Raw genomic sequence first — 15,657 nt, 5'->3', positions numbered from 1 at the left:
TTGGTGTTTAAGACCGGGACAGGCGTCTACACGATCCATACGCCGTACTCGAGACAGGGCCTGCACGTCAAATCATTTCGAGAACATTTTTATAAATTACTATTATTTTTAATCGGTTCAAGTGGAGCACCGTGTTCAAACAGTAGGCGGTAAATGTAGGCTATGTGTTGATTCCTGAGAAATAAGTAAGGATTGACATTCAAATTTTGCATTCAAACACTAAGCTAGTGGTGCAAGGCAAATTGCAGGAATTCCTTACCAGAATTAAATATTCGAGGAAAAAAAGAGTAATCAATTAAAATATTTTGATCAGTAAATGATAACAAGTGTTTAAAACTTTTTCAGATAGATAATTATAATCACTATATATTTTATCGTTCATATAATACCGTGACTATCTTATTGCTCAAAACACTTGAGAAAGTTTTCATTAGCAAGAGATGTCGAATAAGTCCAACAAAATTGTAACAAAATTAGTACTCATTTATAACCGCCAAATATCATTTTTTTTATTTTCCTCTGTATTTCCAAAACCGCTAGACCTTACCAAAAAATTTCATCAATTCTTCATTTCGTCAATACAAGTAAAATGTTTTTTGAATTATTCAAATCGAGTACTCCGTTCTCTCAAAAACTGAAATTACCGTTTTTGATACTTTTTGCCCCGTATCTTTGAAACGGCTGGACCTGCCTTCACCAAAAATGATCAGCATGTCTTCTCATTAATAGGAATCGAATGTTTCTTGAATCATTCAAATCGGTTGATTCGTACGCCCGAAATCAGGGAAGAAAATTGTATCCAAACATACACACACACACATAATCCATTTCTAAGGTATGCCAAATATTCAGAAACCTTCAAAACGTAGAAATGTGCAAAAAAAAAATATTTTAGATTTTTTGCGATTAATATAACTTACAATACGGAAAGTTAATGCTACTTTACATATACATAAATTGCTGAAAATAATATTGGACTAAAAATGCTTAAAAAAATGTTCATTATACTAACTAAAACTATCGTATTCGTTAGATGATCATATAAATATAGTCAACAAAAGGAACTATTAAGTACTACAAAGTTGCCGCATTTTAATTTAACCATATTTCGTCATTTCTCTTCTTCTGGTAGTTGTTATTAAAAATATAGAATTCACGCAATAACAATATAGAATCAAACGACAATCGTGAAAACAAACTAACGTGCGACCAAAACAAATATAGCATACAACAAACAACAACTGTCTAACATAAAAAACTAACAAAGTCACAAATATTTTCGTTACAAAACAAAAAATGTGGCAGTTTATCTTCTAATATCGAGGTTGCCTAATTTAAGGCGGTGGCTGGTTTCCATCCTTTAAAATAGTATTGTTCAAAAATACCATACTTTACATTTTTTGAGATAATAGTGTTGACCTTTCACCTGACGACCTTTAAGCTCTACTCCTCTAAAATTCTAGTATTCGCCTACTTTATCTTCCAAACTTTCACAAAATATACTTTGTATATTCTCATCTACTCCTATTTTATTATTTCTCGAAATGTTTAAAATCCAACTTTGATTATCTACATCCAGCAAATGTTTTCAGTTTTGTTGAGACTTTTGAATATATTTGTGAATGTTGGTAATCTTTTCTTTGGCTCATAAGCAAACTTCTTCAAAAAAGAGTGCGCGTAAGGTTCACACGCGTTTGAAGTAAATCTTATTTGCTACTGTACAAGATGGCAAAGTAAAAATAAATACATCATAAATCAATTTTGAATAATGTTTATTAGTAATATGGTAACACTCGTGATGCGCATATTTATTAGTGTCAACCATTATACACATTCATATAATAATAAATTATAAATTATATATTTATAATAGCATTAAAAATATGTATAATATTCAAAATCAATAGTGTAATTAAAGTCATACTTTAAATATGACATGATCAGTTTGTCATTGTAATTGGCATTTAGAAATGAACCTTCATTAGAGAAATGAAGTAATTGCTGATTAATAAATTTTATAATATTTGTTCACACAGTGAATTATGTTAAATAACGCCTAAACAAATATTGTTTTCGCAACTTCACTCATCATGTAATTGTGTTTGAAGAACTTCATGTAATTAAAATTAACATACATTCATTGACTGCTTGTATTTTTTTCTACTTTTTCGCGATATAATCTCATCCTTTGAACAGCTGTAATAACTGTCTTGCCTAAAAAATATTTTCCATTTTAATAACTGCAAAGGTTTATAGAAACTACGAATAATATAGAAGTAATTTCTAAGGAACAGAGTAAAATATAAAAAAACAGGGTAAAATATTCTTCTGATTAAGGCATTTTTCATTGAACCAACATTTGTGCTACGATGTAACTTTAAAATGTTTATTTATCTATGCCGATTTCCTTATTGATATCGGTACGACTACAACGTTAACGCCGGTACGCATACATCATTGATGCCGGTATGCATACAACGATAGTTCTCCATTCACATACGCGATGATTAATCACAATCGATTAGTATAGAAATGATATTATCGAGAGCGAATCACTGGCACTCGACTCTTATCTTATCTTATCTGCCGTAACGCACTTCCGTTGCATTTGCACGGATTTACATCCTAGTCGCGCCTATAGTAGTTTTACTTAAAAAAATTGGCCCTCAACTACTTTCCTTCTTTCTTTCTTTCATTCTTGGACAAACTTTGTGCACCATCATCATTACCAGCATGTCTCACAGCCTTACATACTTGTCATAACACATTGCCAACCGTAATGTTCCTTATCATGACTGATATTTTTCCTTCGAGCAACCCACCTCAAAAATCTTTTATAAAAATAAGGAAATCGGCATTTTAAGGATTTTTCCTTTCTCCTTTCAAAAATTCTCTATTGTTATTCCCGTCAGTGTTATCTCACGATCCAAAACGCTTTAGGGTCTATCGATATCATTTAATGCTTTTCTTTTATAACGATTTTCACTGAATTCAGTTCTAACTCTTTAATAATTCTGTACATAAATGTAGTTTGAACTTATGAAATCATTATATAGTGTAATAGTGTAGTGTTATTGTGTCAACCAAACTATTTTGATCTTCTTGTTTCACTGAATGATGATCTGGGAGTAGATTGAAACGTGTAAGTGAATAAAGCTTTAATTCATAATTGCTTTAGTTCTTACTTGGTGCTACTGCTTGAATCGGCATAAATAAATTTAAGCCACATATGTCACACTGTATCAACATCAACGTGACTTATCTTAACCTCGTCACCAATAGTCAATATTTGAATTCAACAAAGATTTTCTACATTTTAGGACTCAATTGTACCCCGCCTGCCATAGACGATTTTCCCAAGGATCTATTCACAGAAAAGCAGAGACAGGGAGGCGCAGTCGCGCTACACGCGCTGGCCAGCCTTTACCTGTTTGTTGCACTTGCAGTAGTTTGCGATAAATATTTTGTTCCTGCCGTAGAAAAAATATGTCATGGTAAGTACACGCGCAGATGCAAACCTTTGAAATGACTGTTGCTATAATACGGAACAAGTTCATCATAAAAAATGTAATGATTAATAAAAAAAAATTACAAAAAATACAAACTTATATCAAATTTATTAAATTGGTTTAAAATAAATAAGTTGTAAGTTTCTTTTACTAGTTTAGCAAAAAATGCATTTTTATATATAACATTTGAAATGTTAGCGGTCTCAAAATATTACGCAGTTTAAAATAATCTACATTAGTTTAAAAATTCTTGTTTAGTTGGGCAAAAGTAGGGTGCGGCGGACAGACGTGAGCCACAGATTGAAGTGAGCCACCCGAATAACTGCAAGAGTAGTGAGATGTTTATCATATTTTGATACTTGCTCAATTTGTAAAAGTATTTGGAGGTTATAAACCCAACTCTCGCTCTGTACAGAGAAACGCGCTAATATAATATACATATAAAGACATATAATCTTTGAAATAAAAAGTGATTTTTGCCGATTATTTACATTGTGTTTTTGTAATGCACATGCAGAAAGGGCGTTTGTAGATAGAACGTGACCACTGTTCGTGGATAGACTTGGGCCACTTGTGTAATGCCGCTTTTTGCACCATAAAGTGATTTTATCAATTATTCAAATGTAACTTATTTTTATCTCTTCAGTCAAGAGGTGAATTATGAAAGATTGATTACTGTTATGAAGGAAGTGAAAATAAATAATATATCGAAGCGTGTTGCTTCTGCTGTACCAACGTTGGCAAATTGTCTTTTAAACGCATCATTACATACTCTAAAAACATACACGTCTCGGCTTCACAATCAGCTGTGAAAAGGCAAAAAATGAAATTCGTCAATTTCTTCAGACGAAGACATCGATTTTTGCATCATTTGCAATAAAATGATGCCGGCAAATCTGACAAAAAAAACTTCATCGTGTGCGATAACTGCGACAGATCCTTCCACTTGAAGTGCGTCGATATGACCAACTGCACCGACTTGACGTGCACCAATTGCACCTAGAATCTGTGCTTTAATATTGTAAATATTTTTTTCAACAATTTTATCATTCCAGCTTAATGACTTCTTTTTTTCGGACATTAAAATAACATTATTACTGAAGTCACTATTTTTCCAATTTCTACCCTTTATTTCGTGTCAACGATTTTAAATTTTGTAAATTTGACAACAGATTTGTAATCAGCGCCTTTGAAAACCCTTCAGGGTAAGAACTTGTAGCATATAGCAACATTTTTTCAAATAAAACTTAGGGTGGCTCACTTCTCCCTACATTTACGTAAAACATTAAATACACTTTTTTGGCAATCAAAAAGAGAAATACTTCCGAACATAATTGTAAGCATCCGCTATGATAAAAAGTTGCATTTTGGATTACCCTTGCAACGAAAAAAAATGAAGAAAATATTTTCATTTTTAAGAATTATACAATCAAAAATAAAAACGTGGCCCACTTCTGTCCACCGCACCCTACTTGTTCAATTTTATTTTTATCTGAAGATCGATCTGAGATCCAATCTGAAGTCGCCTCCAATTATCGTCTGTGTTTAAATAAGATTTTTTTTGATCAAAAATCAATTTTGTTAGTGCTGCAGAAGTTTTGATACTCAATCAGCAGCTTAAAAGATGTATTAAATCCTGAAATAGCATAGCCTAAATGTATGGTAGAACCCCGTTAAAATATGCTTAATATAATTTCAAGGTATAATACGCTACTTTACGCTGGTCCTTGCACTTTAAAATATATCGTCTCTATATAAAACTATTTCTCGCATAGTACGCTTTTCTAATCCAGTCCCTCTAAAACTGTCTTAACAGGGTTTTATTGTATATTATGATTGGAAATAATAAAGATATCGACGACAGAAAACATAACCCAGTCTTTTAAATCTTTTTAGCTCTGAATATGTCAAACGATGTCGCTGGTGCGACGTTCATGGCAGCGGCGACGTCAGCACCAGAACTCTTCGTGAACGTGATAGGGACGTTCATCACGGAGGGAGATTTGGGCGTAGGAACAATCGTAGGATCGGCGGTTTTCAATATACTGGCAGTGGCAGCTTGTTGCGGAATTGGCGCCGGTATGGTACGTGTTTGGAATTGTTGAAATCTAAAAAAAATCAAACGTAAAAATATTTAATCGAATTTAAGGAAGAATATTTTGTAATAACTGACAGTAAAAGTGAATCTTTGCCAGATCTGGGGTGAATCCTGGAGCAATATTTGAATCTTGGGCCCATATTACCAATATTGCCAATATTGCACAAATATTGGCAGGAGCTCGTTTCTAGATGAGCCAGACAATATTTATTTTAAAAATATTGAAAATTGTCGGTAATACGCAGAAAGACAAACATTCAGTTTTAAATATAAGAAAACATACATGTTTTTAATCTGATTTACACTTACAAATTTATATTTAATGAATTATACATAATTTGTGGGAATAGGCATACTCGGGCGTTTGATAAACCGTCCAAATTAATTTCTTATTAACAAGCATTAATATTTTAATTTATTTTGTATATAATATATAATACATAGATAAGTTGTTAGAACTACTGATCTTGTATCAGAAGTCTCGGGTTTTACACCCGTTTCTAGCTGCCTGATGTCAAGCCGTACCTAGTAACATCGGTATTCACTAGCCCTTACTATTCTAAGAGCAAAAATTCATCACTATTATATACAGAGAGAGATATTTTGATGATAATATTGAAAAGAGATGAGACAACTACTTGGGTCGTCACCTATAAAAAACCGTTATGATTTACAAAGAATTCATTACAACAGCTCACGGAACCCTCACGTCCTGATCGCTGTTCAAACAAATAAATAACTAGGTGGTATTGGTATTTCCCTTTGAGAAAAGTTACATGAACTTCCCGACATGTGTAAATAATCGACATAATCAATAAAAAAAATAATTTATGAGTGATTAAAACTATTCTGAGTGGATTTATTACACATAATTGTAAACGATCGAACATGTTAATTCGGAGTATTTTCTAAAAGCTTATTTTCAAAAATCAATATTTTTTTATAATTGAATCAGTTTCCGTAGGTCATTAATGGTTTAGTATGTTCATGAAGACCAAGAACTATATCATTATACCAAGTAAATCGTATGATTTGAATTTTAACAAACGTTAAAAAAACTACTCATTTTCACAAACTTTGATGAATTTTTAAAATTAAACTACTTGTCGTGAGACCGTAATATTTCAGTAAGTTTTATAAGACTATCGTCAAAAAAAGTTTTAAAAAAATCGGCCTAATTCTTTTTTCAACAGGTAATTACAAGAAAAAGGCTCGGTAGATTTTCACCTAAAACTAATCAGTCCATTCCCAACTAATATCTTTCGAACACTTTTTGAGTTTTTAACGTCGATTTACGGTAAAAAATCTGTTCAAATTAGTGTAGCGAATTTTTTGATGAAAACATAAACTTCTCCTTCGTAGTAATAAGTAAGTAATTAAGTGATTTAAAATTAAGTAAATTGCGGTATTACCTTCTTTATTATATCAACTTAATTATTGTGATTTAACAAAACAACTTGAATATAGTGATTTTCTTCTAATTTATTGAAAAACTAACAGATATGACAAGTTCGTACCAATTTTAGTGTTTTATTAAAAGTTAATGATTGCGCATATAAATTATGAAATGTCTTAATAAAGTATAATTTTAAATATTCCGAATATTGATGATGTTATAATTGATTTCCGTTTCGAATTTAAATTTATACTATTAATAGAGTCATAGATATCTATATTTAGACAATTTAGCTAAAATCAAATTCAAAATACTCTGATACAATTATAGTAATTTGCAAAACAGCTAATATAGTAATTGATATCAATTTCCGCACCATCTTCTCGAATATGTAGGCGTGGAAAGATTGATCGATATTTCTATATATTAATTATTTTATTACTGCTCGAAATAATCATACAAGGTAAAAATGGTTCCAAAATACAAATGCATATTTCTAACTAATGCTCTAATTTGGTATGTCAATTTTTCAAAGAATGATTAAAAAAAGATCAAAAGTAATGTGACTTTTTTTTATTTCCAGGTCGTCCCATTGGATTGGTGGCCCTTGACTCGCGACTGCTTGGCGTACGGAATAACAGTATCAATACTGATCTGCATAATTCATGATGAACGTGTGGAATGGTACGAAGCACTAACTCTGGTGCTTCTTTATATAGTGTACATTGCAGTAATGTACTATGACAAGTCATTCCAGAGATGTGCCAGAGGTGACAATGAATTCTATTTGCGCCTACTTTTGCTTAGCGCTACTGTTACTTAGTTATAAGTAAATTTAAGTAAATTTAATATTGAAACTGATCCAAATTCTAACTGCGAATTGACGATTCAAGATAACGAAGAAAAACCCATTTGATTAGATTTTGATAGTAGATAAGTTATGCATAACATATGAAAAAGATAATAATTTTAGAAGCAATCTTAGCTTGTTATCTGCACACACTTTTTTGCATGCATATTTAAGTGCAAACATTGCAAATCGTAAAAGTAGTCGTAGTTACAGTGGCAAACTAGCAAACACTTTTATAGATATTCATCAAAACAACTATATCCTTATTTATTTTCTTTTATCTCTTACAGTATCGTGTTTGAAAATTCTCTGAATACATTTTGTCGAATTTATATCTATGTCTACATCTATCGCTTTCCGGAAATATTGATATGTAATTAAATTCACTTTGTCGATATTTGACAATTCAATTTATCTTCTTATTGTTGACGACTTAAGATAGAGTTCAGTTTTGTTGAAGTTAGTTTTTTTTTCATGACCAGACATTTAGAAAGCAAGTAGCTTAAAAATGTATAACCTTCAGGTAATAAGCAAATTAATTAATACCTACGACTTTAATAGGTACTACTGCATATTCACTAGTTTATGAACAAAATCGTCATAGGGTTGTAACAGGTCTTTTTTTAAATAATATCTTTAGATAATGATTAATATGAAAAAAGTGCGATGCTACTACTCATGCATCCCGCATTCGGAATAAGAACTTCTATTCGGTCAAATAAAAGAACTACAATAACACTTCTAATCAGTTATTTTTTGTTGTTTTTGTAACAATTGACATCGTTCTTAAGTGAGTGATATACCTGTTTTATGTAACACATTATACACGTGCTCATGTCTTGCAAATGATACTTCCTACCCATCTGTGTAAAGTTCACCACATGCCAGACAATATCACTCGTTAGATCCAGTTTTGTTATCTGAATATAAAATATCTTCTAGTTCTGTTCATTTGGATTTTAAATTTTATATTTTATATTTGTTGATTTATCTTTGGATTGCCCTTCGTCTTTCTTTTCTCCTTTTCTTCACTTTTATTGTCTTTTTAATGTCATTTTCCTTCTTTTTCTAATATTCCTTTTGTAAACCTTTTTTTTTTCAAATGTATCCATTAATACTGCAGATTTTCCTTGCGTCTCATATTTGTATTCATTTTTCTTGGATTGTTTTTGCTCACTTGAATTGCCTTCCTTAGCTAAACTTTTTTTGTAGATTGAAGCAACTCGAAGTTGGTTTGCTCACTATTTCAATTTGATTTATAATTTCCGCGGTGCAGAAGAAAACAATTACCTGCATCATAACTGTTACAACTAATTCCATGTGCAATTCTAGAGCAATCAAGATTAGATAGAGATAGAGACTATTTAAACAATTTAACAATCACAATGACATTATCCAAGATAAGTTTGAAATGAAATAAGATTTGTAAAATTTAAAATTAGTCGATAGTAATAACGCAAACCGAAATTTTATGACAATAAAATTTTATATGACCAGTCAAAAATTATGGAATTATGGAATTAAAAAGCCCTATTATGCAAGACGGTTCTTCTTTCATCCAATCTTTCTTGCTATCTCAGCACGTAAATCATACAAAAATTGGTGTAAAATAAGTTGATACAAAATTGTCATTCTCAAATTTCGCTTGAAAATGCCTAGAGAAATGCTGACATTTTATAGCATTCGTCACATCTGTGAAATAACAGTAATTTTCATCTAGGATTATTTTTGTAGAATGTAGATGTAGTATAATTATAAATAGTTCAGCACATAATAGCACTTGGTTTTTATCACTCTTGTCTCAGGTAGTCTTCGGCACGCACAACGCAGAAAGTCAAGATTTACTTCCATCGCTAGGTCAAACTCTAGCAAAGATGTGGGTAAGGTTCGCGTCAATATTTTATTTACTAATTATAATAAGCTTTATTTTTATTATTCATCATAGTTTTAGATAAAACTTAATTATTGAAAATGCACTGTTTCGAAATATCTTTTTATTAATAGATGTTACAATTCTCAAACAGAAGTCTGAATTGAAATATATGAACGTGTCTGAATATAGCACATAAATAATAAATAATTCTTTATTCTGAAACATTGATATCAAATACTAATAATATCTCCAGTTACTCACATAAATACAACTTTTAGAAGCCTTGGAAGCACATCTGCCTATAAATACGGATAGCAATACACGTCAACATCAGCAACAAAATGGAAATTTGAAAAATTCAAATCAGAATAATGCGCCGGCAGAAATGGATGTGGAAGATACTCAACAACAAAGTAAAAAACCCGCCGAAGATGAATATAAGCATTCTTTAATTCGTTACCCGAAGAACCAAGGGTGGTTTACACAGGTATATTGATTCATTCATAATTCATTCATAATTCGAGAATTAGCAAAGTTAACTGAAATAAATTACTCGACAAATATTCTAAATTTTCAACTGCAATTCGAAGAAAAATATTTGTACACAAGTTTGTTATTGCTAACAAAGAAAAAGATTTAACGAAGTAAAAATCTTGATTTTTGAGAGCTAACAATTAATTTTATGATAAGAGATTTGTATTTGTCTCTATTTTTTTTCAATTTATTGCATAACTAAATAAGATCGCTTTTCATAATTATTTTGCACTTATGCAAATTATCAATAACGTTCGATATTTTGCTGTTACAATAAATTATACTCATATATTTGCGCGTTTGCCATGTTAATAAGAGAATTTAAATTGAAAATATTTCTTGGGTGATTAAGAAATCTAAAAATCTTAGAAATTAGATGCTATTGGCCTAATAAAATCATTCAGAAACTCTTTGTATACTGTAAAGAATTTCTTCTACCTTTTCATCAACGAAGGATTAGAAAAAAATAATTAATTAAAATCTAGAATAAACAATTTCATAAAATTGCATGAAAATTGATCTCATAGTTGTAATTAGGGAATGCAATGTATACCGGTATACCGAATTACCGGTATTTTCGGTATTTTTACATAAGCGCTATTTGATACAAAATACAATAAAGTTTAAATTTCTCGGAACAAAGTTATCTTTAAATTCCATAATCGCATAAACAGCTATATCTTCAAGTGATTCTATAGGATAAACAAATGTCAAATATTATCTCAACTCGTCATTATACTGAATATTTATTGCTTTACTAAGGGCTGCATATCGTGTTACAATGAATAGAATTGGACTGATAGATGATGATGTTTGTTTCATCTTATGTAAAAATGTAAAACGTGATATTTGCGCCAAAATATTTTATATCATACAGATTACCCCTGCGTGATCTTTATTTTTTTCTAACTTTAATAATTATGATAATTACTAAATATTTTTGCTTCTTATTACAATTATAAAATATTATTTTTCGAAAACGTTTCGAAGTTTGAAAATACTATAGAAGCATCACATTGTTTTAAATAACAATATTCAACAGTTAACGTAACTTATTATTTATATCGACAAAGTATCCGATCTTAAATTAGTGTAAAAAAATTATTTTTTTAAAATATTCGAGATTATGCTAATTTAACACATCGGATACAGACAATACAGTTTATTATAATAATGCAATATGATCTTTTATGAGCTTTTGGTCTTTCTTACTCATAAGTTTGTTTTTGGTGAAAAGTACTCATTATACTAGATAGTGATAATGAATTAATTAAATTGGATATAATTTTGTGAAATTATTATTTAAAAAAATAAACTTATTGTTTTATTTTATTGTTTTTATTATTTAGTTGAATATAGTTGTAGTTGTATATACATTTTTTTTGTACTAGTAACTTTCAATTTTGTTTACGTTTGCTTAAGATAATAAAAATACCGGTAATTTACCGGTATTCCGGTTTTAAAATAAAAAATTACCGGTACTGAAATTTTCCATCAGTATTGCATTCCCTAGTTATAATCACTTAATTCAAAATCCGTGTACCTGGTAAAGTCTTCAGATAGTTCACAATTCTTCAATATTTTTTTCAAAAATGTTCAATAAGTGTGAGTCAAGTTTCCCAACCTGATCAGTTTATAAACTATATATGAATAGTACTTGCTCAGTTTTTTGATTATAAGAATACGATGAACAAAGGTAGTCTAGAGTTTCACGTGTCCTAGGTAGCATGGGTGGTGACGTGGCCAATTCATCTGGTTTTCCTATTTACAATACCAGACTGTGAACGAAAGGGTCTTCGTTCCTGGTTTCCTCTGACCTTCATCATGTGCATCATTTGGATTGGATCTTTGTCGTATGTCGTCGCCTGGATGATTACTATAATTGGTGAGTTACTGAAAGTTGAATTACTTCTCTTAGAAATTCCAAGAAAACAATATCTAATAATATTCTACCATTTTTCGGATAACGATCAAGTACTACTTTTATCTTTGAATTCCACTACAGAATTCAAAAACACACTTTTTTATATGTCGATAGAAAACTATGTTTTTGTTTCAATAACTGTTTTCGTCATTCTGAATGTTGCAGCTAATAGTTTATGTGAATAAAAATTTTACCTTCATCGATTATTACTGGCCATTGTCGCATTACTATAAATTAAACTCAGTTCCGAGTTCATTGGATTCTGGTTTGACAAATAAAAGCTAAATTTTCAAAATGTATTGGAAATATAAAAATATTCGATAGCCTAATATAATACATTCTTGATCCAGGTGACACATTAAAAATACCAGATTCAGTGATGGGCATAACTTTCTTAGCCGCAGGAACCAGTGTACCTGAAGCAGTATCAAGTGTAATTGTAGCAAAACAAGGTTTCGATGAACATCTAGTAATCTTAACTTTGATATAATTTTATATACTCATTATTCTTATTTATTATTCTCAGGTCACGGATCCATGGGCATCTCAAATTCAATAGGTTCCAATACTTTCGACATTTTGTTATGTTTAGGCCTGCCATGGCTTATTAAAGCAGCTTTACTACCTACAGAACCTGGTCAACATTGGGTATATATGTGTTATTTTAAAAAACAATAAATTGCCTGTACAAAGTCAATATGGTTGGATGAGGTTGTGGATAATCATATGCTTATGAACATATTCAGTAGCACATAAATACATAATTCAATAGCAATAGTATAATTAATTGAAAAATGTTTGAAATTAGATCTCCTTATCGTATGTAGTATTGTCTTATGTCGTAGTCTTCTAGATGCCTAGAATGTTGACCATGCCATTATCAGTGATATTTTAGTCTTCGATTAAGTGAAATATATAAATATATAAAATAGTGGGCATTCTTATAAGAAATTGCTAATCAATTATTTGAACTGTTGTCAATTATTCCGATCGTCAATGATTAATCTGATTGGGTTGAATTATATTAAGTTAATATAAAATTCAATTCCAAAGCTTATGATTACTACGTTATATTTGAGAGCTTTTATTAGGAAGATCATTCCAATCATTTCCATTACAACAAGTTCATAGATAATATGTTTGTGAATTCTTTAATACATAGAGTAATTTCTTTTTTTGACTTCAGTATTATGGGTCATTATTATACATTTTTATATGAATTTCACAGGTGGGAATCAACTCGGCTGGTTTAGAGTATTCTGCGATATCGTTACTGTCTACGCTGTTGATGTTGTACATCGCTTTCTCAATTAACAAATTCAAGCTGGATATGCGTGTAGGCAGAGCCTGCTTATTAATGTATGCCGTCTTCCTGGTGCTGGCTAGTCTTATCGAACTAAATGCATTCTTCAGAGTCAACTTACCAACATGCGGCAGGTAACCAAACTATATATTATCACCATATCCAAAATATTGAGCAGGCTTGTGAAAGAATACATTTTGTTAATAACTTCATTCAAGATTATGTTACGCTTTGAATTATCAAAATTCCAAATTGCTAAAATTGCTTAAAATACAATTATAAGAGATATCTCAAAAGTTCTCATCGTTCCGGTGCGAGCTAGAAAAAAAATTGGCACAAGGTCAAAGGTCAAAAAATGACCTTTTCCCGATTTTCAGCTAAATGATCAGTTTTATCGCAAAATTGCCCGAGACAAAATTGTAGAGCATAAAATTAGGGGGTCCTGTTACACCGGACGGCACCTAGCGCCGGACACTCTATTTAAAACGTGTTATTCAAACGAGTATGAATCTTTTTATTACATTTTTCGTATTTCCTAATCAAAGAATAAAAATCTTATGACAAATGCTTCAGGTAAGAGCAACGGTGTGGTCCAGCCAAAAGGGTGTATAAATAGAGACTTTCTTTTGCAATATCTAAGAATATTCGTCAAACACACATGTGCAGACATTACAGAGTGTGAAGATGACTATACATGTGTTCATTGCAGGTTATTTTGAAATGTCCGGTACTGGGTGCCACTTTTTTGTTGTTTTCCCAGTAGGCCCATTTCACGGTTCTGTTGTGATTTTATTCGTTTAGTTGGTAAAAATAAAGTCGGTAATTATAAAAAAGCAGCAAAATTTATTCGTCGAAATCATAATTTTCAAATGTTTCTACTTCTTCTTCTTCTCGTTCTTCTTGGTCTTCTTCTTCTTCTCTTTCTATTTCTTTTACTTCTTTTTCTTCACTTTGAGTATAGGCAAACTGTCCCAATAGCATTCCAAAAGAATTGATTGAAATAGGCATAAAGATATAAATTATTTTAAGTTTTATAAATTAATATAACTTTATTAATAATTAACAGTAACATTTATTGTTTTGCATTTAACAGAGAAGGAAACTGACGCAATGAAGACACGCAACAAAAGGATTAGGTGCAGCTATCCTTCATTTACAACCAAATGGACAATAAGATAATAATAGTGGATAAATATTTTTTTAAAAAAATTACGTATATAGAGAATCACGTGTGCGTTTGTGTGTTTGTGATTTGTGTAAAACATTTTATATGATAGTTATAATATTAGTATGATTAAAAATGTTTCATTAATTAGTGAAGATATGTAAATTCACAAAACCAATCCAACGTTATTTTATTTTCTTAACTGTTGTGTAAAAAGAAGTATACGGTGTTTTGTCTATATCAAATCATTTTTGATGTGTATTAATTGATTGCCTTGTATTAAATAAACTTAACTTAAACATTTTTAAAAATTCTAGATGATTTTAAATGTATTGTATATGTATTATATTTGTTATTATGTACACATAAAATAAATTGTTAGACATTTATACAATCAACAACTCAGTGTTTATACTAAATGATTTTTGTCAGACAGGTTCAAACCTTTGCTTTATGAAAGATCACAATTGAAAAATGAACTATTTTTTTAGTTAGATATTTTCAAATATTATCTACTTTGTACATAAATTACTTAATATATTTGAATACTAAAGTTGCAAAAATGTCTAAATGCCGACATCAAGTAACAGTGTCCGATGATAATAATAATGTGCGACTATGTCAACGAAGAGCAACCGACTGAGAAATTTTTTCGGTAGTTACCATTTACAAGTATATAAGCTTGCTAGAAATAATTCACATAGGAAGAGCGGGCTTTGAAAACACAGGGATGAACATATACGAGTCGTATAACCAGCCTTGATTTCTACGACTATCGGGAGATAAGAAGCAATGTTTTAACATCCATAACAAAAGTATTTTATTTCGTTCGTATTTCGTAGTAATTTTGGTTGTGAGCACTGTTGTATAATTTACGAGACCTTAATATAACTGCTAAATGTATTTTATTTAATTATTTTATAGGATGCAAAGTCAGATTCAACAGTTTTTTTCATAAAACCCATATAAAAGCTTGCATGTGGGTGGAGTAAATAGGACCAACTA

General features: G+C 30.6%; 1 protein-coding gene across 1 annotated transcript; it reads left to right on the top strand.

Annotated features, from left to right (window-relative positions):
- The first annotated feature begins 5,405 nt into the window (after nt 1–5,405).
- LOC113366536 (sodium/potassium/calcium exchanger 3) lies at nt 5,406–14,644 on the top strand. Its single transcript, XM_026608159.1, has 8 exons — nt 5,406–5,593; nt 7,587–7,750; nt 10,637–10,673; nt 11,983–12,145; nt 12,535–12,636; nt 12,711–12,832; nt 13,413–13,621; nt 14,581–14,644. The coding sequence occupies exons 1-8, from the start codon at nt 5,414–5,416 to the stop codon at nt 14,591–14,593; spliced, it is 990 nt and encodes a 329-aa protein (XP_026463944.1). The 5' UTR covers nt 5,406–5,413; the 3' UTR covers nt 14,594–14,644.
- The last annotated feature ends 1,013 nt before the right edge of the window (nt 14,645–15,657 follow it).

This window comes from Ctenocephalides felis, unplaced genomic scaffold, assembly GCF_003426905.1.
Source record: "Ctenocephalides felis isolate EL2017-DRISC unplaced genomic scaffold, ASM342690v1 CF-g0.4_SCAFFOLD_01170, whole genome shotgun sequence".
Lineage (NCBI taxonomy): Eukaryota > Metazoa > Arthropoda > Insecta > Siphonaptera > Pulicidae > Ctenocephalides > Ctenocephalides felis.
Note: the sequence above shows the minus strand (reverse complement) of the source record. Positions and strands in the feature narration are given on the sequence as shown.

Bases quoted from the DNA above. Each gene is read 5' to 3' on its own strand.
- LOC113366536 (XM_026608159.1), top strand. From the start codon at position 5,414: ATGTCAAACGATGTCGCTGGTGCGACGTTCATGGCAGCGGCGACGTCA. The intron at 5,594-7,586 runs GTACGTGTTTGG...TTTTATTTCCAG, and splicing joins GCGGAATTGGCGCCGGTATG to GTCGTCCCATTGGATTGGTG. The intron at 12,146-12,534 runs GTGAGTTACTGA...TTCTTGATCCAG, and splicing joins CTGGATGATTACTATAATTG to GTGACACATTAAAAATACCA.